Raw genomic sequence first — 25,963 nt, forward strand, 5'->3', positions numbered from 1 at the left:
GTGGTTAGAATGCTGCTGTTACAATCCATCCAGATTCTACTTCATGTTTGGCTCTAGTAATTGTCACAATGGACTGCTGGTGATGTGGTTGATAAAATTACATAATTTGAACTGCAAATGCATCAATATTGCTTTGTAGTTGTCCTTTTTGTCTAAATATCATTAATAAAGAACTGACCATGATCTCTACATTTATCTAAAAAAAGAAATCCATTGCTGGTCAGCTTCTCATTTCATGTCTCACTACACCTTTCCAATAATTGTTGCCTTTGTCAGCTTTAGAATTGAGACGGAGACCAATATCTGAGGAACTATTTATTTCTTTTCTGGTGCTTAAGATGGGTTCATAAGCATTTGTAGTAGTGACGTGGCGTGAGGGGTCCAGGAGGAATCAATTAAGGACTGATCATTCAGGACAGTGGTGAGACCAGAAAACTGATTCTGGATGGACTTTATGACTACACAAACAACTCCAAGGATCCTGTCTCCATGGAAAGGAAAAGCAATGGTTGTTGATATGACACAGATCATTGATAGAACCTTTTCTGACTGATCCAGCCTCAATTTAGTACTGCAGTATCAACGTAACAGGAGGATTTTCTGGTTGCAAGAACTGTTCGTTTGTACTCATAATGACGTCCTGTGCCGTGTTTTGTTTGCTGACTGCTTAAAAAAAAGCTGTCCTTTTGTTTGGGTGCTCCCAGACTCACTGCTGCCACATGTTTTAAATAGGGCCCAAAAATGGATGAGCCACTGTGAGGGAGTGGCTCACGTTTGCTGTTTACTACACCATATTCCATGTGTACAAACATGGTAAATCTGGATGCAAACATTTAGTTGAGCTGAACCGTAGGCATGGTGTAGAATTATTTGTAAATGATAGTTTCTATGATTTTATAATTCTGCATGTTTGAAATACGGAGAAATGGTAGATTCTGCATAAATGTTGCTTTAAAAAACTGTACAGATTGTACTTGGGTCCTGAACACCCTACTTGGAGATACAGACTACTTACAAACAAATTCCCATAATATCAATAAATTCAAAAGTCTGGTATACAAGCATTACTATAAATAACAAGACGCTTTCTTCTCCCTCTTCATTTTTTGTAATTGTTCTTTCTTATCAGCCTTGTGTGCTTTTGAACCATTTCATTTAACGCTTTGGAGGTTTGTTCACCATAGCAGTTAGCATGATGCTAGTACAGCTCAGGGCATTGGTGTTCAGTTCCAGTGCTGTCTGAAAGCAGTCTGTATTTTCTCCCCTTGACTGCATCTATTTTCTCCTGGTGCCCTGGTTTCCTCTCACAATCCAAAGGCATATTGGTTAGTATGTTAATTGATCATTGTAAAATGTCTTGTGAATATTCTAGTATTAAATAGGTGGGTTGCTGGGCATCGTGGCTTGTTAGACCGGAAGTTTCTGCTCCCCTAAATAAAATAAAAATAAAATATTTGAATCATTTTTGTGTATTTTGACAAAGCTAACTTAGGATATGTGTAAAAACAGAATTCAATGTGTTATCCAAGAATGGCCTGCATTCCATTTAATTTCAGTTTGTACTTTGAATTTAAAGAATTCCTTATTTTGTACTAATATTCAAATATGTGTTTTGTATTGTCATTTAAAATTGTGTTTATTCTAAATTTCACAAATGTGAGCCTGTTGAAGATTAGCAGATTTGTATGCATACCTTATAAAAATTTAACACTGTTCAGGATGATGTCAATTTTGCTTACTGCTATTATTTTCCATTAATGTACTTCTGATAATGAACTGCTGAATGTGCATTAGTTGTTTTAGCTCTAAAAGCAGCTTTTAAACAAGAACCTTCTATGTTTAACAGTTTCAATATTGTGGATTACTATTCCGTTATGAAGGCTGGCCTTTATGCATCTCTGAAAAAATTGTAATACAGCCCTCTGCACTTGACTGGCAAACTTTAAAACCTGCTGATTTCTACCTTCAAGTTGTTCCACATTTGGAAAAGACACCACGTATTATATCAAAATGCCTTGCAGCCAATGGTTACAATGTGGAGGAAATATTAATTCCAGAGGTCTCTTATACTTGTATCTTCACTATGGAATGGTTGGACAATATTAACAAGAGACGGATAGGAACAACTTTACAAAATTGCCTATTATCTACTGACAACACTATTTTTCGAGTACCTTGGGAAAAGGTGGTAACTCCTGAATTTATTGACAAACCAAAAATGATAGGAAGCACGTCATCAGTAAACTGGACTGTGGATCAAGAAGTTGTTGGCAGCAATTCAAACAATATACAGATCAGCAATTACAGTGGACAAGTAGAAAACCCATCTGAAACAAAACCAAACATATTTATGAAAGAAAACCAACTGAAGGTCCAGCAAATTAATCTTACAAGGGCTTTACATCATCCTGTAAGTAATGTTGCAGATTCTCTACTTAATTCAGCAGCAGCCAGTTTAAGAGAACTTGAAACAGAATATGTAGAAATTAATCAAATTTCAGTAAGTGATAGTGATTTGTCATCACAAGCAAGCAGTTCAAGTTCAGACTTGCAACATGCATTGAGAACTAATGAAACATCAGAAGTGATTCCTTTCGAACCTTTGAATATCAACACTTGCAACAGGAAATCAATTTATTTAAATTACATGGAAACATCTTCAACTGTAGCTTGGCCCAATTTAGAAAGAATACATAATCCTTTTAAATTTCTTGCTGGTGACACAGAGGCATTCAATCAGCAATCACTTACAGATACTATTAACAGTATAAATAAAGAATTTGCAAAATTAGAGCTGTCTTCATCAATGGAGACTGATCTTCACAAAGGCAAAATGCAACAGGATTTTAATTTTTGCTGTGAAAATATGCATGTTTTATTTAGTCAGACCACAGATAGCATAGAGGAAATTGTAAACAGCCAGCCTTTAGAATCAGTGGTCTGTAACCAGACACAGACTTCTGCTCAAGATTCACAAGACGGACAATTTCATGGTTCTTCTGGTAATTCATTCTCTACACCATGTAATAAAAATATAATTGATATGAAATCACATAAAGAAATGCAAGAGTTGTCTGAGCAGATACAATAGAAAATGCTCACAGCACACAGAAATTGGAAAACAGGATTTTCATTTAAATCAGCTGACTGACTGTAATGTAGCTAACACTGGTGAACTTGTAAATATTGTTGTGAATTCACCATCAGAGTACAAGCAGTCGTCAGCTAAAAACTCAGAACAGAAAATTGCAGTGGCCCAACAATCGGCGTATTCTGAGCATATACAGTTTAATGGGCAGAATGTTATCCAAAAAGTACCCTTTATCAAAAATACAAATCAACCAAACTTTGTTCATGGATGCGCTGATACGCATTTAGATGGCTGCAGAATCTCTTCGTCCCAGTTCTTAAACTTTGAAGGGTCTATTTTATGTGAAGACTTTGCACTTGTTGAAAATATAGATTCTTCTTCAAAACTCAGCCATAACCATAATGTGATGAAAATTGATCACTTGATTAAAGATGTTGAATCTATAATTTTGCAACTGGATAATAGCAGAGACGATACATTATTAAATGAAGGAATAAGCTCTATATTTGGTGACAATTTGCAGCCACGTTTGTCAGAGCACACTGAGTGTACAGAAACACATGGGTCCAAATGTATGACACACTTAGAGCGAGATCATGTGTTTCTGACAGAGGAAAATGCACAATTGCATGAATGTTCTGTTATAAAATTACAAACTAATCAGCAATTTCAAGTTGATGCATTGCATCAGGGGTCTGAACATGGGGAACATGGAAATGTAAATAACTTACAGAGCGAATTCTGCAAACAAAAACTCAGTGACAGTGAAGATTTGAACCTGACTGACACCTGTAATGTAATGTTACTTGAAGAAGAACAACAAGCACAAGAGAATAGACACCTGTCAGTACAGACCTTGGAAAATGAGACCACTGTGCAGAATATCTTGGGATTCGATGCTGTAAAGGAAGGTCAAAGTAAGCGATATGCCACTGTTGAAGAGTATTGGTCAAATGTGGAAACCACTGGATCTAGCATTATTCACTCAACTATAATGGATATAGAAGAGCAGGAATTGACTTCTGCAAATGAAGAGAGAAATGAAAAAATACCATTTGCTGATAAAAAAGATAGACAAGATTCGATAAAGCTGTGCTCAATCATCACAGGACTCTTCAGAGGATCTTAAGGAGACTGTCTAATTGGGAATAAATTGGAAGGTAGGATATCTAATATTATATCATAAAGGTTAACTTCCATTGTTTTTCCCAGGACAGGTGATGATTATAAAATGAATAGATGAAGATCAAAAACAAAAGCTGGTCATAATGCTGAGTTCCCAAGTTGTAGTTTTGGTTAAATGGGTGATGAGTTAGAAACTTGAATCAGCTGGAAAGTTTTAAAAGAAATAGAATGTTGTAATTTCTGTTCCTCATTTACATGCCATTAAATCTCTACCCTGGACCTGTCTGCCTGACAGATTGAGGTGACCCATGAATCACTTCCTAGAAATTGAATAAGTATGAAGGATGATTTCCGAAGAGAAACTGTAGAAATTGTCTTTGTGTAGCCAGGCATGCTATTCTTTTTTTCCCTAGTGACACAAAGGTATTTTTAAAAAAATTCACCTTGGGGCACTTAAGATAAAGTATCACAATTTGGTTTAGATTGACTTCATTAGCTTTCTTGCACAGTCCCACGTTAATTTTTCAGCCAGGCTATAAAGAGTTATCAGAACTAGCCGGAAGATTCAAAGGGGTTCTGTTGATATTGGGTCAATAGATTAACAATTGTAGCAATTCATAAAGATGAGAAAGTCTGCAGATGCTGGAAATACAAAGCAACACATAAAATGCTGGAGGAACTCAGCAGGTCAGGCACTATCAATAGCAATGAATAAACAGTCGAAATTTTGGGGCTAAGGCCTTTGGTCAGAAACTTAGGTGTTTTGTATTGCCAGATTAGAAGCATTAATGATCAGCCCTTTGGCCTTATAATTGGACATTGACATTCGTAATTTGCATAAGGTGATCGGTATAATGGCCAGACTGAGTAAAATAAGCAGTGCTTTCTGCTCCTCTACCCCTCCCTGTGAATTCAGAATCAGAATCAGTTTTAACATCATTGACATATGTCATGAAATTTGTTAACGTTGCAGCAACAGTATAATGCAATACATAATAATAGAGAAAAACTGTGAATTACAGTAAGTATGTATATAATAAATTGTTAAATTAAATAAGTAGTACAAAAATAGAAATAAAAAAGTAGTGACAAGGGTTCATGGGTTCGATGTCCATTCAGAAATCGGTTGACAGATGGGAAGAAACTATTCCTGAATCATTGAGTGTATGCCTTCATTCTTCTGTACCTCCTTCCTGATTGTAGCAAGGAGAATAAGGCATGACCTGGATGAGAGGGATGCTTATTGATGGATGAGGCATCATTTCTTGAAGACATACTGGATACTAGGGAAGCTAGTGCTCATGGTGGAACTGACTAAGTTTACAACTCTCTGCAGCTTACAAGGGGTGATTGATAAGTTTGTGGCCTAAGGTAGAAGGAGTCAGTTTCAGAAAACCTAGCACGGGCTGGCTGGTGGCACAACAACATCGGCGCTGGACCCGGGAGCGGAGGTTCCCGGGTTCGAGACTAGTCGGGTCCACCCCCTCGAGTACGCTTTCCATCCGCAACTCGACCTCGTAAAATAAAGGGAAAATATTGCGAAAATGTCTGTGAGGAGTGGCGTACCACACAGTATCTCTCTTGCTCCGCACCTTTTAAAAAGCCATGAAAAAGACATCATCACGGACACGCAGATGCACACGCACAGACGCACCCGTACGCAGATGCACACGCACAGACTCGCACACACCAAAAAAAAAAGAAAAACTAGCATATTTATGTTTCAACATAATCCCCTCTTACATTTACACACTTAGTCCAGCGGTCATGGAGGATATGGATCCCTTCTTTATAGAAGTTGGCGTCTTGGACCTCCAGATGAGTTTTTAACTTCAAAGTTTCCGCATTTTCACTCAAAGAGTTGAACTGCACGTGCATGTAACAAGAGCTGTATACCTCATCTCCTTCTACCTTAGGCCACAAACCTATCGATCACCCCTGCTGTGGACCACTTTCTGGAGGTCCAAGGCGCCGACTTCAACAAAGAAGGGCGTATGCTCCACGACCGCTGGACTAAGTGTGTAAATGTAGGAGGGGACTATGTTGAAGAGTAAATATGCTAGGTTTTCTAAAATCAACTCCTACCTTCGGCCATGAACGTATCAATCACCCCTCGTACTTCGATCCTGTGCAGCAGCGCTTCTCCTCGCCCCCCCCCCCCCATACCAGATGCTGATGCAGCCAGTTAGAATGCTTTTCATGGTACAGCTGTGGACATTGGCGAGTGTCTTTGATGGTATACCAAATCTTCTCAAACTCTTCATGTAATCCGTTGTTGTGCCGTCTTTGTAGCTGTGTCACTATGTGGGTTGAAGTTAGATCCTCAGAGATGCTGATAGCCAGGAATTTGAAATTGCTTACTCTTTCCACTTCTGATCCCTCGATGAAGACTGGTGTGTGTTCCTTCGTCTTACCCTTTTTGAAGTCCACAATCAGTTCTTTGGTCTTACTGACGTTGAATGCAAAATTGTGCTGCATCATCACTCAACCAGCTGATATATCTCAGTCCTATACACCCTCTCATCACCACCTGGCATTCTGCCAACAATGGTTGTATCATCAGCAAATTTATCAATGGCATTTGAGCTGTGCCTAGCCACACAGTCATGGATGTATAGAGAGTAGAGCAGTGGGCTAAGCATATATCCCTGAGGTGCACCAGTGTTGATCGTCAGCAAAGTGGAGATGTTGTTTCAGATCCACACAGATTGTGGTCTTCTGATTAGGAAGTTGAGGATCTAGTTGCAGAGGGAGGTACAAGAGGTCCAGGATTTGGAGCTTTTCAATCAGAACTGTAGGAATGTTATATTAAATGCTGAGCTGTAGTCAATATACAGCACCCTGACGTAGGTATTTGTAATGTGCAGGTGATTCTACCTGTCTGTTGTGAATAGAGACTATCCAAACTATGCAGGGGGATAACAGAATGACACATTAAAACTCTGGCTTCTGTCCTCTGGTCCTGGACTCTCCCACCATGGGAACCATCCATTCCACATCAACTCTGTCTAGGCCTTTCAACATTCAAAAGTTTCAATGAGATCCCCCCCATCCCTTCTGAATTCCAGTGAGTACAGACCCAGAGCTATCAAACGTTCCTCGTATGATAACCCATTCATTCATCCTTGTGAGCCTCCTCTGGACCCTCTCCAATGCCAGCACATCTTTTCTAAGATGAAGGGCCCAAAGCTGTTCACAATACTCAAGGTGAGGCCTCACCAGTGTTATAAAGCCTCAGCATCACATCCTTGCTCTTGTATTCTAGACCTCTTGAAATTAATGCTAACATGGCGTTTGCCTTCCTCACCACCAACTCAACCTGCAAGTTAACCTTCAGGGTGTACTGCACAACGACTCCCAAGTCCCTCTTTATGTGGGATTCCTGGATTTTCTCCCCGTTTAGAAAATAGTCCGCACATTTATTTCTACCACCAAAGTGCATGACTGTGCATTTTCTAAAATTGTATTTCATTTGCCACTTTCTTGCCCATTCTCCTATGTTTCCTCAAAACTACCTGCCCCTCTACCAGTCTTCATATCATCTGCAAACTTGGCTCCAAAGCAATCTATTCCATCATCTAAATCATTTATATACAGCATAAAAAGAAGTGGCCCCAACACCAACCTCTGAGGAACACCACTAGTCACTGGCAGCCAACCAGAAAAGAATCCTTTTATTCCCTCTTGCTGCCTCCTACCAATCAGCCAATGCTCTAATCATGTTAGTAACTTCCCTGTAATACCATGAGCGCTTAACTTAGTAAGCAGCCTCATGTGTGCTACCTTGTCAAAGGCCTTCTGAAAGTCCAAATATACAACATCCGCTGCATCCCCTTTATCTATCCTACCTTTATTTAAGGGTGGGGGAGATTGGACTGTTTGTCTTGAGGGACTGAACAACAAGTCTTGCTGTCTTACTTTACCTGATGTGTAGATTACCTATTTACTTAATCAGTGATCGGTACTATTTCTCCCCAGTTCACTTATCATTCAGGTAACAATTATCTTTAATGTACAGTTACCAAACTTTATGCCAATGAAAATGTTTTCTAATTTGTTTTCAAAAAACTTATTAGGGGCTTGAGGGACTTCGGTGATGCTGAACCAGTTTTCTAGATTGTTGGTAGTTACTCAATATACCAGTACACTTCCAATTGTTAAATGATGTTACACAGTGCTATAATAAACTTTACAGTGAAGCAGGTGAGTTTAAAAGCACAAGGAAACAAAACCCTGTGAGTTTAAAGGGAGCATCAGAAAACGTGCCCCTGATAAGTTGAAAGTGAACGTGGGAAGCAGAGCCAGATGCTGGACTATCAGGATTTCCACATAGGTAGTAGATAGTCAGAATTTACTATATTCAGCAAATATTCTCTACAGTTGAAGTGAGGAAGGCAAGATTTCCAGTTTCTCTGCTGTCTCTACATAATAAAAACATCTTTAAGCAACTATTAAGTAGCTGGAGGATTGCAACTTTAAATTGGTTCATTGTTGACTTTAGGCAATTAATAGGTACATACAGTAGAAAAACAAAGAATCAGTTTCTTTTTTTGATATGCCAGTATAAATATATGCAGGACTGTGAATGTGGGAATTGTTATCTATGATATTGGTGTACTACACCAAAGAGCAAAAACATGCATCGTTCTACTTACGTTGAATGTCACAATATCAGGTGACATTCTGTTATGTTTACAATGTAACTGCTACTTCTGCTTTTTCAAGTAAATTCCCGTTGCAATATATATGTATATATTTCATGTATTTCTGATTGAGATGCATTTCTTAATGTAGGAATTATCCAGTCTGTAATTGATTTTGTTCTCTAGGAATTGGTCCAATAACAAATGAGACATTGGATACAGTAAAAGGAAGTACAGAAGATGAAAATCTCAACCTAACAGATGAACCACCAAAAATCTCACTAATTACAGAGTGCATTGTAAACAGGCAAGAACTGCTGACAGTTGAACAACCGGCGATCTCACCTCCCTTACTCTTAAAACCTTATCTGCCAACACTGTGCCACGAAATCAACTTTGATGTTCTGAAATCTGGGGTAGCATATTTGAGTGGTAGGTACTTAATAATATCTGTCAATGCATACAGCACCAGCAATCATAGAATTAACTGCACAGACTTTTACCCAAAGCTGCAGCTGGATACAGTGGTATATTTTGTATTTGAGTATTATGGTGACATAGAACAAAAAAAATCAATTTGCTGCATGAACTCAGCAAGTTGAGCAACATCTTTGGAGAAAGGGAAATGAATTGAATTGATATTTCAAGTTAAAACTTTGTGTTAGCATATTTGAAGAGGGAAGGTAGTCAGTATGAAGATGATTGTGAACCAAGGAGGGGTAAAAGCTCTAGATAATTTCATTGTAATGACAAATTCTGATTTGTTCTAAGTTTTGTGTGAAGTTGCAACTTGATTTGCCATTAATACTGTAACTATTTTTATTATGGGTTTTACCACTGGAACACTTATGACTTTGTTATATAGATTAATTTTTGAAATTTATCAAAGCAGAGGCAATGTAGCCTTGTGCACTGACTGCCTATTGCCCTTGTTACACTCTCTTTTGCTCCCTTATTCTTCATGTTGAAATGGCGATTTCTTTAGTTCGCCCAGTGGTAGGCAATAGCAAACCACCGTTGCTAGATACTAGGTTTCCTAGAATCTATTTGTTAAGAAAACCATGGTCAAACTCACAAAATGCATCACACAACAACAGCGTCAAGAAGATCTTCAAGACAATTCTGAAGATGCTTCGCTGGGTCGGGTTGATTCTGGTCAGCAGGGGATCCCTGACTGTCATCAAGTTACTGCTCATAAAATTCAAGTAACACAAAAGAAAATTATTGCCAATTGGAATGTAAGAACCCTATATCAAGCAGGAAGATTGGACAATGTGATAAATGAAATGTAAATACTGAAGATTAACATCATGGGAATTAGGGAAGTTCGTTGGATAGATGCTGGAACATGTCAGAATAGAAATAAAACACTAATTTATTATTGTGGAACATCCCATACCAATGGAGTAGATATTCTTATGGATGAAAACATGGCAAAAAGTGTTTTAGGACATTGGGCAATATCAGAAAGAGTGCACCTTGTTAGATTCAGAGGACAACCATTTGATTTAGCAATTATACAGGTATATGCACCAACAACAGATGGAACAAATTAGAATATAGATAAATTCTATGAAGAGCTTGAACAAGCAAAGAATGGATACAAATCTCGAGATATTATTATTGTCATGGGAGATCTAAATGCTAAAGTAGGACAAAGTGCTGATGGAAATACCACAGGAAAATTTGGACTGGGGAAAGAAAGAAAAGAGGTGAGAAATGGGTAGAATGGTGCAAGATGAATAATCAGGTCATTATGAATACCTACTTTAAAAACCATCCAAGACGCTCGTGGACCTGGAAAAGTCCAGGTGATAACATTAAAAATCAAATTGACTTTATTACTATAAACCAAAGATTTAGAAACTCAGTGACTCAATGCAAAACATATCCAGGTGCAGACTGTAATAGTGACCATAACCCAGTACTATGTCATGTAAAACTGAAACTTAAAAAACTAAAGAAGCAAAAACCTGAACAATCCCTTGACTACTTGCAATTAATTAAAGAAGAAAACTTAAGACAAAAATTTACAACTGAAGTAAGGAATAGATTTCACAGTCTAGAAATAGAATCTGTTGAAGATGATAGCAATCATGCAGAAATGAAATTTAACTCTCTAAAGGATGCCTTGGTAGAATCAGCAAAGTCAGTGATTCCTAAAAAAGAAAAAAGCACAAAGAATAAACGGATGGCAGATGAAATCAAAAATCTAATGGAAGAAAGGAGACAGAAGAAAGCAAATCCTATAGAATATAAATCCTTAGATTAAAAAAGTTAAAAGCTTATGTCAAAAAGCCAAAGAAGAATGGTTAAACCAGGAATGTGAGCAAATAGAAGGAATCCCTATTACTGATCCAAAAAGGTTACATCAACAAATCAAGAATATCATTGGCAAAAAGCTCCTCTGTTCTTCAGGTGGATATTTGAAAGTAAAGGACAGTATCATTATCATGGAAAAAGATGAGATTATGAACGGATAAACAGTATATTCAGGTATTGTTTGAAGAGATTGAGGCAAAAAAAAACAGAAATTAAGGAAAACATTAAAGGTCCAAGTATTTTAAGATCTGAAGTTCGTAATGCAATAAATAAGATGAAGAAAGGAAAGGCAGCAGGTCCTGATGAATTAGTAATAGAACAAATAATCGCCTCTGAAAATTATGGAATTGAAAAACTTACTGATTTAATCAATGACATTTATGAGACTGGAATAATACCAGAAGAGATGAAAATATCAGTATTTATCACTCTTCCTAAGAAACCTGGAGCAATAGAATGTGAATGAAATAGGACCAGAGTTTAATGAGTCATATCACCAAGATACTTCTAAGAATTTTGATGACAAGAGCTAAAAGTAAGATACAAGCTGAAATAGGTAAAGAACAATGTGGTTTTGTGAAAGACAAAGGTACAAGAAACGCAATATTGATGTTAAGGATACTATCAGAACGAGTTATTCAAGTGCAAAAAGATTTGTTTGTTTTATCAACTACACAAAAGTATTTGATAAAGTGAAGCACAATAAGTTATTTGAAATATTACAGAAAACTCTAGGTCTAGATTCAAAAGACCTCCGCCTAATCAGAAATCTGTACTGGGAACAAACTGTTGCTGTAAGAATAGATGGAGAAGTGAGTCAGTATACGAAAATCAAGAGAGGCGTTAGACAAGGGTGTGTTTTCTCCCCTAATTTATTTAATATGTACAGTGAAACAATATTACAAAAAATAAGAGACATCTTGGGAATCAAAGTTGGTGGTAAAAACATCAATAATTTCATATACTGTATGGAGATGACACTGTTAATTGCAAGTACAGAGGAAGAACTACAAAACTTAATTGATATAATTGTTGAAGAAAGTGCAAAAATGGGTCTATCAATTGCAAAAAGACGGAATGTATGGTGATATCCAAAAAAGGAGAATCCTGTCTGCAGGCTGAGAATAAACGGGAAAGACATAAGACAAGTACAGAACTTTTGCTACTTAGGAAGCTGGGTGACATCAGATGGCAGGTGCGACATGAACGTCAAAAGAAGAATAGGGATGGCAAAAGGCACCTTTTCGAGAATGAAAAGTATATTGACCAATACTAAACTAGGCATGACAACCCGCCTCAGAGTACTGAAATATTATGTTTATCCGGTTATGTTATATGGCCCAGAATGTTGGACGATATTTAGTAACATGAGGAAACGAATTGAAGCAGCAGAGATGTGGTTTTTGAGGAGGATGCAAAGAATATCATGGACGAAATGAATATCTAACGAGGCTGTCATGAACAGAGCAAGCACAAAAAGGGAAATAATATATGAGATCATGAAATGGTGATGTAACTTCATTGGACATGTGATTAGGAAAGAGGAGTTAGAATGCACGGTAATTATGGGAAAGATTGAAGGGAAGGAAGCAAGAGGAAAGCAAAGTCCAATGATGATGGAGACAGCAGCCAGAGGACTGGAAATGAATGCCAATGAGTTGATCCACTTGACCTGAAACAGGAGTGTGTGGGCCATGGCAGTCAAAGCTCAAGCTGGGCACGGCACCTGATCATGATGATGATGATGATGATTCTTCATGTTCCTTTCCCATGGATGTTGCTTGCTTTCCCATGCAATTAGATGTTCTTTAATTTATCCTTCAGGTTTTCTTAGAGTTAAAGAATGTGTAAAAGAGATCAAACTGTTATGATCTATGGAAATAGCAGACCAGGTCACTTATAACCATTATTTGAAGTATACATTTTCTTCAAAGATAAATGTACAGATTGATTTTTTGGAACAAAGTAAATTGAGATGATTGTCAGATCCTTTGTATTTTTTTAAGGTATTCCAAGTATTCGCATAATACTTTATTTTGTTTCAGGAGCCAGAGATAGATCTGGTCGTGGAGTGGTAATAGTAACAACGAGGAATACCGTTTGGCTGAATCCACATTGCAACATACCTAAACTTGTGTATCTCCTTGTCTACTTTTATAGTCTTCCCAGGTATTCAAACAGTTTTCTTTGTATTGCACTGCGGTAGTTCAATTGAATGTTTATGTGTGTGTGTATGTACACACACACACACACTTTTTTTAAATAATTAAATTAAAAATAGTAGTGCAAAAACAGAAATAATAACAGTAGTGCTCATGGGTCCAATGTCCATTTAGAAGTTGGATGCAGAGGGGAAGAAGCTGTTCCTGACTCATTAATTGTGTGCCTCCAGGCATCTGCATCTCCTTCCTGACAGTAACAATGAGAACAGGGCATGTCTTGGGTGATGGGGTTCCTTGATAATGGATGCTGCCTTTCTGAGGCATTGCTCTTTGAAGGTGTCTTGAATACTATGGAGGCTAGTGCCCATGATGAAGCTAACTAATTTTACAACTTTTTGTAGCTACTTTCCATCCTGTGCAATAGCCCCGCGCGCACCCCCCTATACCATACAGTGATGCTGCCTGTCAGATTGCTCTCCGCGGTACATCTGTGGAAGTTTTTAAGTGTTTTAGGTGACAAACTAAACATCCTCAAACTCCTGCTAATGAAATATAGCCATTGTCTTGCCGCCTTTGCAGCTGCATCGATATGTTGAGACCACGTTAGAGTTTTATAGAACTGTACAATCCCAGAAAAAAGGGGGAAAATTGGAGAGAAGGACTCTCATTTATAGATACACCAGAAATATGGTGGAGATACAAAGAAATAAATGAATAACCACCTGAGAATTTCATCAATGTCTCTGCAATTGGCACAATTTTAACCATATGAACAGTACAGTGTAGTTGATCTTTGATTTCATCAAACAGAGATATTTTGGATATCCATCAGTTTTGACAAATTCATCATAGAAAGCAATTCCACCCAAGCCAGGCTGCAAAAGGAGGAGGGTTAGGCATGTTGCTGGTAACCCTATCATGTAAAGAACAGTGTTACAGAAATTCCTACAGAAGCTTCAAAGACCTCATTCCTGGGAGAGGAAGAGTCTTCACCTAGAAGATGTATAAGGTTGTGTGGCGAAAGCTGAAGCTGCATTGACCTCCTTTCGGCTCAGAACAGAGGACTCTGGCAAGCTGCTGCAGGCGGCCGATGCTCCGATAGGGATGATCGGCTTAAGCAAAAGACCATAGAAAGCATCTTCGATATGGCTGCCTCTCTGCCTATGACTGCAAGAAGCTGCAGAGAGTTGTAGAAACAACTCTGCACATCACGGAGATCAGACTCCCCTCCATGTTCTTTAGCCACATCTCACTGCCTCAGTAAAGCAGCCAGTATAATCAAATACCTCACTCACCCCATTGCCATCAGTGCGAAGGTACAAAAGCCTAGTCTTTCATCAAGCTAAAAGACAGCTTCTATCCTGCTATTGAACCGTTCTTTAGAATAATATGATAGACTCTTGGCATTAAAATCTACCTCAGTTTGACTGTTTATCTGTACTGAACTTTCTCTATATTGTGACACTATTCTGCACTTTATTGTCGTTTTACCTTAGAATACGTCAATGCAGTGTTATAATGAATTGATCTGTATGGATGGGATACAAGACAGGTTTTTCACTGTACCTCCGTTTATTTGACAATAGTAAACCAATTTGCATTTGCTATTATTGTTATTGGGGTTAGTTGAACTATAAATAAATACTGTGAGAAAAAGTTAAGTACCTAATCATGACATAAATATGGGATTTTCATATTACAGTGTCCTGAGAGTTCTACTTTGATTTGACCTATTGAAATTACATTTTAGCAAATAAAATGCAGTGTTTATTACACTCCAATAAAGGTTTGTTCTTTGTAAACAAGTAAATTAACAGATTAAGATTTTCTATTCAAGACTCCCTGAGAAATTAATTGTATATCTATTTTTATTTCATGTTATACTGGTGCACATTATTTGGCCTCTCTCAAAATGATTGTGTGAAATTGTGAAAAGCTTCCTAAAGTCATTATATAGAACATAGAAATATACAACACATTACATGCCTTTCAGCCCACAATGTTGTGCTGACTATGAAACTGCCTAGAATTACCTACCATAGAGGCCTCTATTTTTCTAATCTCGTGTACCTACCTAAGAGTCTCTTCAAAGACCCTATTGTATCCGCTTCCACCACCTTTGCTGGCAGTGCATTACATGTACCCACCACTCTCGGTGTGAAAAACTTACCCCTGACATCCCCTCTATACATAAGCATTGAAAACTATGCCCCTTTGTGTTAGCCACTTTATCCCTGGAAAAAAGCCTCTGGCTATCCACTCGATCAGTGCCTCTCATCATCTTGTACACTTCTATCACATCACCTCTCATCCTCCGTTGCCCTAAGGAGAAAATGCCAAGGTTACTCAACCTATTCTCACAAGGCACGCTCTCCAATCCAGGCAACATCCTTGTAAATATCCTCTGCACTCTTTCTATAGTATCCACATTCTTCCTGTAGTGAGGTGACCAGAACTGAACACGGTACTCCAAATGGGGTCTGACCAAGGTTTTATATAGCTGTAACATTACCTCATGGTGCTTGAACTCAATCCCATGGTTGATGAATACCTACACACCATATGCTTTCTTAACCACACTGTCAATCTGCGCAGCAGCTTTGAGTGTCCTATGGACATGGACCTCAAGATCTCTCTGATCCTTCACACTGCCAAGAGCCTTACCATTAATAATATATTCTATCTTCAAATTTGATCTACCAAAATGAACCACTTCACACTTATCTGGGTTGAACTCCATCTGTCACTTCTCAGCCCAGTTTTGCATCCTGTCGATGTCCCGCTGTAACCTCTGACAACTCTTCAGACTATCCACAACACCCCCAACCTTTGTGTCATCAGCAAACTTACTAACCCACCCTTCTACTTCTTCATCCAGGTCATTTATAAAAATCGAAAAGAGGAGGGTTCCCAGAACAAATCCCTAAGGAACACCACTGGTCACTGACCTCCATGCAGAATACGAACCATCTACAACCATCCTTTGCCTTAGTTCTGGATCCACAAAACAAGGTCTCCTTGGATCCCATGCCTCCTTACTTTTTGAAGGAGCCTTGCATGGGGAACCTTATCAAATGCCTTAATAAAATCTATATACAGTACATCCACTACTCTACCTTCATCAATGTGTTTAGTTACATGCTCAAATATTAAATCAGGCTCGTAAGGCACACGCTGCCCTTACAAAGCCATGCTGACTATCGCTAATCGGATTATGTCTCTCCAAATGCTCATAAATCCTGCCTCTCAGGATTTTCTCCAACAACTTTCCCACCACTGAAGTATGATGTACTGGTCTATAATTTCCTGGGTTATCTCTACTCCCTTTTTTTGAACAAAGGAACAACATTTTCAACCCTCCAATCCTCTGCTACTTCTCCCGTCCCTATTGATGATGCAAAGATCATTGCCAGAGGCTCAGCAATCTCCTCCCTTGCTTCCCACAGTAGACTGGGGTATATCTCATCCGGTTCCAGCGACTTATCTAACTTAATGCTTTTCAACAGCTCCAGCACATCCACTTTCTTAACCTCTATATGCTCCAGTGTTTCAGTCCACTATAAGTCATCTCCACAATTGCCAAGGTCCTTTTCCCTGGAGAATACTGAAGCAAAGTATTCATTAGGTACCTCCGCTACCTCCTCTGTCTCCATGCACACATTTCCACTATTGCCCCTGATTGGCCCTATTCTCACACACTCATCCTTTTGCTCTTCACATACTTGTAGAATGCCTTGTGGTTTTCCTTAATCCTGCTTCTCATGGCCCCTTCTAGCTCTCCTAGTTTCATTCTTAAGCAGAATGCCATGCAAATGTTCCCTGAACATTTGCCACTCGTTTTCCTGAGAACATCTGCTTCAATTTATGTTCCCAAGTTCCTGCCTAATAGCATTGTATTTCCCCCTACCCCAATTAAATGTTTTCCCAAATTGTCTGCTGCTATCGCACTCCAGCTCTCTGGTAAAAGAGACAGAGTTTTGATCACTACCTCCAAAAATGCTCTCCCACTGAGACATCTGACACCTGACCAGGTTCGTTTCCCAATACCAGATCAAGTACAGCCTCTCCTCTAGTTGGCTTATCTACATATTGTGTCAGGGAACTTCCCTGAACACACCTAACAAACTCCACCTCATCTAAACCCCTTGCTCTAAGAAGATGTCAGTCAATATTAGGAATGTTAAAATCTTCCATCACAACAACCTTATTATTGCACATTCTAGAATCTGCCTCCCCTCCCTATAGATGTTTGTTAATGTTGTCAACAAAGTAATCTGTTAATATGGGTAAAGCTCTTATATCATTTACTATTTTTGCTTCATGTTTCAGACAAGAAACCCAGAGTGCAGGACTGACCATTTTAGTGGATGCACGGCGTTGCTCCCCTGTGTCAGCATTATTTAAAGCTTTCAATATCTTGCAGGTGATGAATTTTAAATTTGCAATTTGTTAAATCTTGAAAAGTGCCCAGTTTCTAAATCTTTGTTCTGGTTTTCTTGTAGTATTTAAATTAGCTTTAGGTTACGGATTGTACAATAGAAATATGTCAAGCAATTAACCAAAGCTCTTTCTAAAAATATCCAGTTTTCGCCACTTTAATCTAACGTTAAACATGTACAGAATACCAATACTTTGTATAACCCAGTGTCTGGGCTAGTGGGGGTCCATGATGATGAATGTTACTTTTCTGTGACAACACTTCATGTAGGTGTGCTTGATGGTGGGGAGTGCTTTACCCATGATGGACTGGGCCATATCCACTAATTTTTATAGAATTTTCTGTTCAGGTCATTGGTGTTTCCATACACAGCAGTGATGTAGCCAGTTAATTTACTCTCCACTACGCATCTGTAGAAGTTTGTCAAAGTTTTAGATGTCATGCATCCTCCAAATCTTCATTTCCATTCTAACGTTCAAGATGATTGTCAATACCTTCAAATTCTTTGTAGTTCCTAACTTAAAGTAGCAAAATTGTTTCATTTTCACTCCCAGCCATTTCTGGCATCTCCAACCCTGATAATTTGAAAGTGCAGTAAGCAAAACAGTTTAAAATTGTTTTACTGCTTATTTCTCACTCTATCCGTGACAAAATCACTGCTTTTTGAACATGAACGTACACAACTGACGCTACTTAAAAACTGTTCACAATAAGCAGTGCAGCGTCTGTTCAGCAACAGTCTCCTGCCCCATTTAAGCGGCAAAGTGTCCCAAATAAACAAAGGCTATTTTCTTGGTTAGTTTCTGTTTCTTAAGAGTTGTCCCAAATAGGCAGCTACCTCAATTAACTGGAATCCACTGCAGTGGTAATATTTGACCATTAGAAATAAATTTATGTTCCTATTTTAAAAATTAAAAACCACATTATGGTCTAGACATTTCCTTCCTTGACTTTCCTGCATTTCTCTCTGATGCAGCATGAGATGATATTTTTCTGAAAAGTTTAACAAGTATAGGAAAACAAATATAACGGAAAATTTTCCATTATAAAGCTCTCAATACAGAATTACTTTGATTGAAATCATACATGAAAATGTAATATTCCAACCATGGAAAGTTCCTGAGTAACACACTAGAGAACTCAGCAGGTCTTAAAGCATCTATGGAGATGTTTCGAGTCAAGACCCTTTGTCAGGACTGGAAAGAAAGGAGGAAGAGGCTAGAATAAGAAGATGGAGGGGATGGGAAGGAATACAAGCTGGCAGGTAATAGGTGAAGGTAGATGAGGGGGAAGGTAGGAGGGTGGGGGAGGGGGGGATAAAGTAAGAAGCTGGTAGGTGGGAAAGGTAAAGGGCTGTAGAAGGAAGAATCTGAGAAGAGAGGAGAGTGGACCAGTGGAGAAAGGGAAGGATAGGGGCACCAGAGGGAGGAGATAGGCAGGAGATCAGAGATGGGTTAAGAGGGGATAAATTACAGAAAGTAAGAGATATCCATGCTAATGCCAGGCTGGAGGCCACCCAGACGGAATACAAGGTGTCACTCCTCCAAACTGAGAGTGGCCTTATTGTTTCAGTAGAGGCAGCCGTGGACCGACACGTCAGAACAGGAATGGGAAACAGTGCTAAAATGGATGGTCATGGGAAAATTATGCCTATTTTGGATGGACCAAAGGTCTCCTGATCTACATCAGATCTCATGATATGGAGGAAGTTGCACCAGCAGCACCAAAAACAATACGTGAACCTAACAGAATTGCAGTGTTGCCTTACCTGGAGAGATTGGTTGGGGTCCTGAAGGGTGGTGAGGGAAGAGATGAGTGGGGAGGAGTACTACCTGTGCCACTTGCTGAGATAAGTGACAGGAGGAAGATCAATAGGGAGGGATGAATGGACAAGGGAGTCACAAAGACAGCGATCCCTGCAGAAAGCAGAGTGGAGGTTAAGATGTGTTTAGTGGCGGGATCACATGGAAGATGACAAAAGTTGCAGGGAATGAAATGCTGGATACGGATGAATTTAAGGGCCGGGTCGGTCGGAGGCAAAGTTGATGAAATTGACGAACTCAGCATGGGTGCAGGAAGCAGCACCAATGCAGTCATTAATAGAAACACAGAACACAAAAACGTAGAAAACCTACAGCACAATACAGGCCCTTCGGCCCATGAAGCTGTGCCAAACGTGTCCTTACCTTAGAACTACCTCGGCTTAACCATAGCCCTAGATTGTTTGGGCTCCATGTATCCATCCAGGAGTCTCTTGAAAGAACCTTTCGTTTCCGCCACCACCACTGCTGCCGGCAGCCCATTCCACACACTCACCACTCTCTGTGTAAAAAACTTACCCTTCACATATCCTCTGTACCTACTTCCAAGCACCTTAAAACTATGCCCTCTTGTGCTAGCCATTTAGGCCCTGGGAAAAAAGCCTCTGCCTATCCACACGATCAATGCCTCTCATTATCTTGTACTCCCCTATCAGGTCACCTCTCATCCTCTGTTGCTCCAAAGAGAAAAGGCCGAGTTCATTCAACTTATTCTCATAAGGCATGCTCCCCAATCCAGGCAACATCCTCGTAAATCTCCTCTGCACCCTTTCTATGGTTTCCTTGTCCTCCCTGCAGTGAGGCGACCAGAATTGAGCACTGCACTCCAAGTGGGATCTGACTAGGGTCCTATATAGCTGCAACATTACATCTCAGCTCTTAAACTTCATCCCACGACTGATGTAGGCCAATGCACCATATGCCTACTTAACCACAGAGTCAACCTGTGTAGCAGCTTTGAGTGTCCTATGGACTCAGACCCCAAGATTCCTCTGATCCTCCAGACTGCCAAGAGTCTTGCCATTTATGCTATATTTTGCCATCATATTTGACCTACGAAAATACAGGTTTCCCCCGCCGACCGAAGGTAGAGCATTTCTATGAAATGGTTCGTAAGTCAGAATGTCGTAAAGTGAAGAAGCAATTACCATTTTTTTATATGGGGAAAATCTGTGAGCATTCGCAGACCCAAAAAATAACCTACCAAATCATGCCAAATAACACATAAAACCTAAAATAACAGTAACATTTAGTAAAAGCAGGAATGATATGATAAATACACAGCCTATATAAAGTAGAAATTTTTTTCTGCAATCATTGCACTGTCCACCATAGCGAAAATCTCACGCACGCGCTCTTGGCAGAAACACTCCCTCCAGTAACCTTTAAGCTATGAAGCTGCCAAATCATACCAAATAACACATGAAAATACACAGCCTATATAAAGTAGAAATAATGTATGTAAAGTGCAGTATCACTTACCGAAATCGGGAAGACAATGAGCACGCAGATGATGGTGTGTTAGGCTGAGTCGTCGGAGGTTGGGGTGCTGGGACACTGGGGTGTCATCTCAACATTGTCTGTTTCCATCAGGGCAAGCAGGTCATCTTCTTCTATGTCTGCCTGCCTCGATGTCGAAGGTCGAGGTTCGTCGTCTACTGTAGTTGATGTGGAAGGCTTGAAAAACGACAGTATGCTTGACTACTTAGCCTCGCGCATATCATACAGTTCTTTGTAAGCACTCAAACCAACCTGCAAATATGCCCTAAACCTATGTATCCTTTCAAAAGTAAAGTTGTACTTTCCTGCAATCATTGTTGTCGATTGCAGCGAAAATCTCAGGCAGTTGCTTCACGTTCAGTTCCTGGACGACTTCACTTTCAGTCCGTTCGCTACTGCATTCGATTTTGATTCTTATCCTTTCCTCTTCCAATTGCATCAGTTCTTGGTCATGGGATGCCAAAACCTCTTCAACATCATCTTCGTCAACTTCCACAAGCCAAACTCACTTTGTCCTTACTTCGTTCACCACGATCGAAATGCTAAAGTATGTCTAGTTTTACGCTAAGTGTAACAGCCTTACGAGCTCTTTTAGGCTTTTCCGATACCTCAGAACTCATCTTAGAACAGATGCTCAAAATAAATTGACATAAAGCACAGATGCTCACAGGTACATGTTTAAGCCATGCCGGCTAGAATGCAGTTCCGGGGGAGGAGCTTGGCTGCTCGGGGTGCATGCTGCCTTTTTTCTTAACAGTGAGAACACCTTCTGTTAGTGAAAACAGATAACTAATGTAGGTCTTTCGTAACCGCGAGGTGTCATAAAGCGAATGTTCGAGAAGCGGGGGACACCTGTAAACCCCACCTCAAACTGATCTGGGTTGAACTCCATCTGCTACTTCTCAGCCCAGTTTTGCATCCTATCAGTGTCCCGTTGTAACCTCTGTTAGTCCTCCACACTATCCACAACACCTCCAACCTTTGTGTCATCAACAAAATTGATAACCCATCCCTCCACTTCCTCACCCAGGTCACTTATAAAAATCACAAAGAGTAGGGGTCCCAGAACAGAGCCCTGAGGCACACCACTGGTCACCGGCCTCCATACAGAATACGACCCGTTTACAACCACTCTTTGCCGTCTGTGGGCAAGCCAGTTCTGGATCCACAAAGCAATGTCCCCTTGGATCCCATGCCTCCTTATTTTCTCAATAAGCCTTGCATGGGATACCTTATCAAATGCCTTGTTAAGATCCATATGCGCTACATCGACGGCTCTACCCTCATCAATGTGTTTAGTCACATCCTCAAAAAATACTATCAGGCTTGTAAGACACGACCTGCCTTTGACAAAGCCATGCTGGCTATTCCTAATCATATTATGCCTCTCCAAATGTTCATAATTCCTGCCTCTCAGGATCTTCTCCATCAACTTACCAATCACTGAAGTAAGACTCACTGGTCTATAATTTCCTAGGCTATCCCTACTCCCTTTCTTGAATAAGGGAATAACATCCACAACCCTCCAATCCTCCGGAACCTCTCCCATCCTCATTGATGATGCAAAGATCATCGCCAGAGGCTCAGCAATCTCCTCCCTTGCTTCCCACAGTAGACTGGGGTACATCCCATCTGGTCACGGTGACTTATCCAACTTGATGCTTTCCAAAAGCTTCAGCACATCCTCTTCCTTAATACCTACATACTTAAGCTTTTCAGTCCGCTGCAAGTCATTCCTACAATCGCCAAGATCCTTTTCTGTAGTGAATACTGAAGCAAAGCATTCATTAAGTACCTCTGCCATCTTCTCCAGTTCCATACACACTTGTCCACTATCACACTTGATTTGTCCTATTCTCTCACGTCTTATCTTCTTGCTCTTCACATACTTGTAGAATGCCTTGGGGTTTTCCTTAATCTTTTCCCCCAAGGCCTTCTCATGGCCCTTTCTGGCTCTCCTAACTCCATTCTTAAGCTCCTTCCTGCTAGCCTTATAATCTTCTAAGATCACTATCATTACCTAGTTTTTTGAAACTTTCGTAAGCTCTTCTTTTCTTCTTGACTAGATTTACAACAGCCTTTGTGCACCACAGTTTGTATACCCTACCATCCTTTCTGTCTCATTGGAACGTACCTACGCAGAACGCCCCGCAAATATCCCCTGAACATTCGCCACATTTCTTCCCTTAGTTTCCCTGAGAACATCTGTTTCCAATTTATGCTACCAAGTTCCTGCCTGGTAGCCTCATATTTCCCCTTACTCCAATTAAACACTTTCCTAACTTGTCTGTTCCTCTCACTCTCCAACACTCTGGTAAAGGAATAGAATTGTGATCACTCTCTCCAAAATGCTCTTCCACCGAGACACCTGACACCTGACCAGGTTCATTTCCCAATACCAAATCAAATACATCCTCTCCTCTTGTAGGCTTATCTACATATTGTGTCAAGAAACCTTCCTGAACACACCTAACAAACTCCACCCCATCTAAACCCCTCACTCTAGGGAGATGCCAATCAATATTTGGGAAATTAAAATCTCCCACAACAACCCTGTTATTATTACTCCTTTCCAGAATCTGTCTCCCTCTCTGCTCTTCGATGTCCCTGTTACTATTGGGTGGTCTATAAAAAACACTCAGTTGAGTTATTGACCCCTTCCTATTCCTAACTTCCACCTACAGAGACTCTGTAAACAACCCCTCCATGACTTCCTCCTTTTCTGCAGCTGTGACACTATCTCTGATCAACAGTGCCACACCCCCACCTCTTTTGCCTCCCTCCCTGTCTTTTCTGAAACAGCTAAAGCCTGGCACTTGAAGTAGCCATTCCTGCCCAGCACCATCTAAGTCTCTGTAATGGCCACAACATCACAGCTCCAAGTGCTGATGCACACTCTAAACTCATCCGCTTTATTCATAATAGTGATAGGGGATTCAATAGTTAGGGGGACAGATAAGAGGTTCTGTGGAAGAGATCGAGACTCTCGGATGGTCTGTTGTCTCCCTGGTGCCAGGGTCTGCGATATCTCGGATCAAGTTCTCAGTATTCTCAAGAGGGAGGGTGACCAGCCAGATATCATGGTCCACGTAGGGATCAATAACGTGGATAGGAAGAAGGAGGAGGTCCTGCAAAGAGAATTTAGGGAGTTAGACAGGACCTCCAGGGTTGCAATCTCAGTTTTGCTACCCGTGCCACGTGCTAGTCAGGCTAGAAATAGGAAGATCATGCAGATAAATATGTGGCTAAGGAGTTGGTGCAAGAGGGAGGACTTCATGTTTCTGGACAATTGGGCCTTGTTCCAGGGAAGGTGGGACCTGTTCTGACGGGATGGGTTGCACCTGAACTGGAGGGGGACGAACCTCCTTGCGGGAAGGTTTGCCAGTGCTGCTCCGGGGGGGGGCGGGGGGTTTGAAACTAGATTTGCACAGGGAGGGGAACAAGAGTGTTAGAGCAGATAGTGAGGTGGAGGAGGATAAAGATCGTGCAAGAACTGGAAGTATAGTGCATGGAGTAAAGTCAGATCTAACATATAAAGAGGCTTTGAGGAAAGAGAAACAGTATAAAGGGTGTAAATCAATGCAAGAAGCATCGGGAAACAAAGGTGATGAACTGAGAGCTTGGATACATACATGGAATTATGAAGTAGGGGCCATTACAGAGACTTGGCTGGCACCAGGGCAGGAATGGATTTCAAATATTCCTGGATTTCAGTGCTTTAAAAGGGATAGAGAGGGGGGAAAAGGGGAGGAGGGTGGCATTACTGGTCAGGGATACTATTAGAGCTACAGAAAGGGTGGGTAATGTAGCAGGATCCTCTTTTGAGTCAGTATGGGTAGAAGTCAGGAAGAAGAAGGGAGCAGTTACTCTATTGCGAGTATTCTATAGGCCCCCTGGTAGCAGCAGAGATACCAAGGAGCAGATTGGGATGCAGATTTTGGAAAGGTGCAAAAATAACAGAGTTGTTATCATGGGGGACTTTAACTTCCCTAATATTGATTGGCACCTGATTCATTCCAATGGTTTAGATGGGGCAGAGTTTGTTAAGTATGTCCAGGACGGATTCCTGTCACAGTATGTTGACAGGTCGACTAGGGGGAATGCCAAACTAGATCTAGTATTAGGTAACGAACCGGGTCAGGTCACAGATCTCTCAGTGGGTGAGCATATGGGGGCCAGTGATCACCGCTCCCTGGCCTTTAACATTATCATGGAAAAGGATAGAATCAGAGAGGACAGGAAAATTTTTAATTGGGGAAGGGCAAATTATGAGGCTATAAGGCTAGAACTTGCAGGTGTGAATTGGGATGATGTTTTTGCAGGGAAATGTACTATGGACATGTGGTCGATGTTTAGGTTCCTCTTGCAGGATGTTAGGGATAAACTTGTCCCGGTAAGGAAGATAAAGAATGGTAGGGTGAAGGAACCATGGATGACAAGTGAGGTGAAGAATCTAGCCAGGTGGAAGAAGGCAGCATACATGAGGTTTAGGAAGCAAGGATCAGATGGGTCTATTGAGGAATATAGGGTAGCAAGAAAGGAGCTTAAGAAGCGGCTGAGGAGAGCAAGAAGGGGGCATGAGAAGGCCTTGACGAGTAGGGTAAAGGAAAGCCCCAAGGCATTCTTCAATTATGTGAAGAACAAAAGGATGACAGGAGTGAAGATAGGACCGATTAGAGATAAAGGTGGGAAGATGTGCCTGGAGGCTGTGGAAGTGAGCGAGGTCCTCAATGAATACTTCTCTTCGGTATTCACCAATGAGAGGGAACTTGATGACGGTGAGGACAAAATGAGTGAGGTTGATGTTCTGGAGCATGTTGATATTAAGGGAGAGAAGGTGTTAGAGTTGTTAAAATACATTA

At 40.3% G+C, this 25,963-nt stretch overlaps 2 protein-coding genes across 2 annotated transcripts in view; both read left to right on the forward strand.

The window, feature by feature from the left end:
• Positions 1-3,495, forward strand: part of LOC140199808 (uncharacterized) — a 28,359-nt gene extending 24,864 nt beyond the window's left edge. The window contains exon 3 of the mRNA XM_072262298.1: positions 1,847-3,495. Coding sequence (XP_072118399.1) covers positions 2,084-3,091 — 1,008 coding nt within the window. The 5' untranslated portion in view covers positions 1,847-2,083 and the 3' untranslated portion in view covers positions 3,092-3,495. The remainder of the gene's footprint in view (positions 1-1,846) is intronic.
• A 2-nt stretch (positions 3,496-3,497) lies between these two features.
• LOC140198691 (uncharacterized) overlaps positions 3,498-25,963 on the forward strand; it is an 89,893-nt gene continuing 67,427 nt past the window's right edge. The window contains exons 1-4 of the mRNA XM_072259708.1: positions 3,498-4,008; positions 9,046-9,291; positions 13,227-13,350; positions 17,673-17,766. Coding sequence (XP_072115809.1) covers positions 3,498-4,008; positions 9,046-9,291; positions 13,227-13,350; positions 17,673-17,766 — 975 coding nt within the window. The remainder of the gene's footprint in view (positions 4,009-9,045; positions 9,292-13,226; positions 13,351-17,672; positions 17,767-25,963) is intronic.

This window comes from Mobula birostris, chromosome 6 (genome assembly GCF_030028105.1).
Source record: "Mobula birostris isolate sMobBir1 chromosome 6, sMobBir1.hap1, whole genome shotgun sequence".
Lineage (NCBI taxonomy): Eukaryota > Metazoa > Chordata > Chondrichthyes > Myliobatiformes > Myliobatidae > Mobula > Mobula birostris.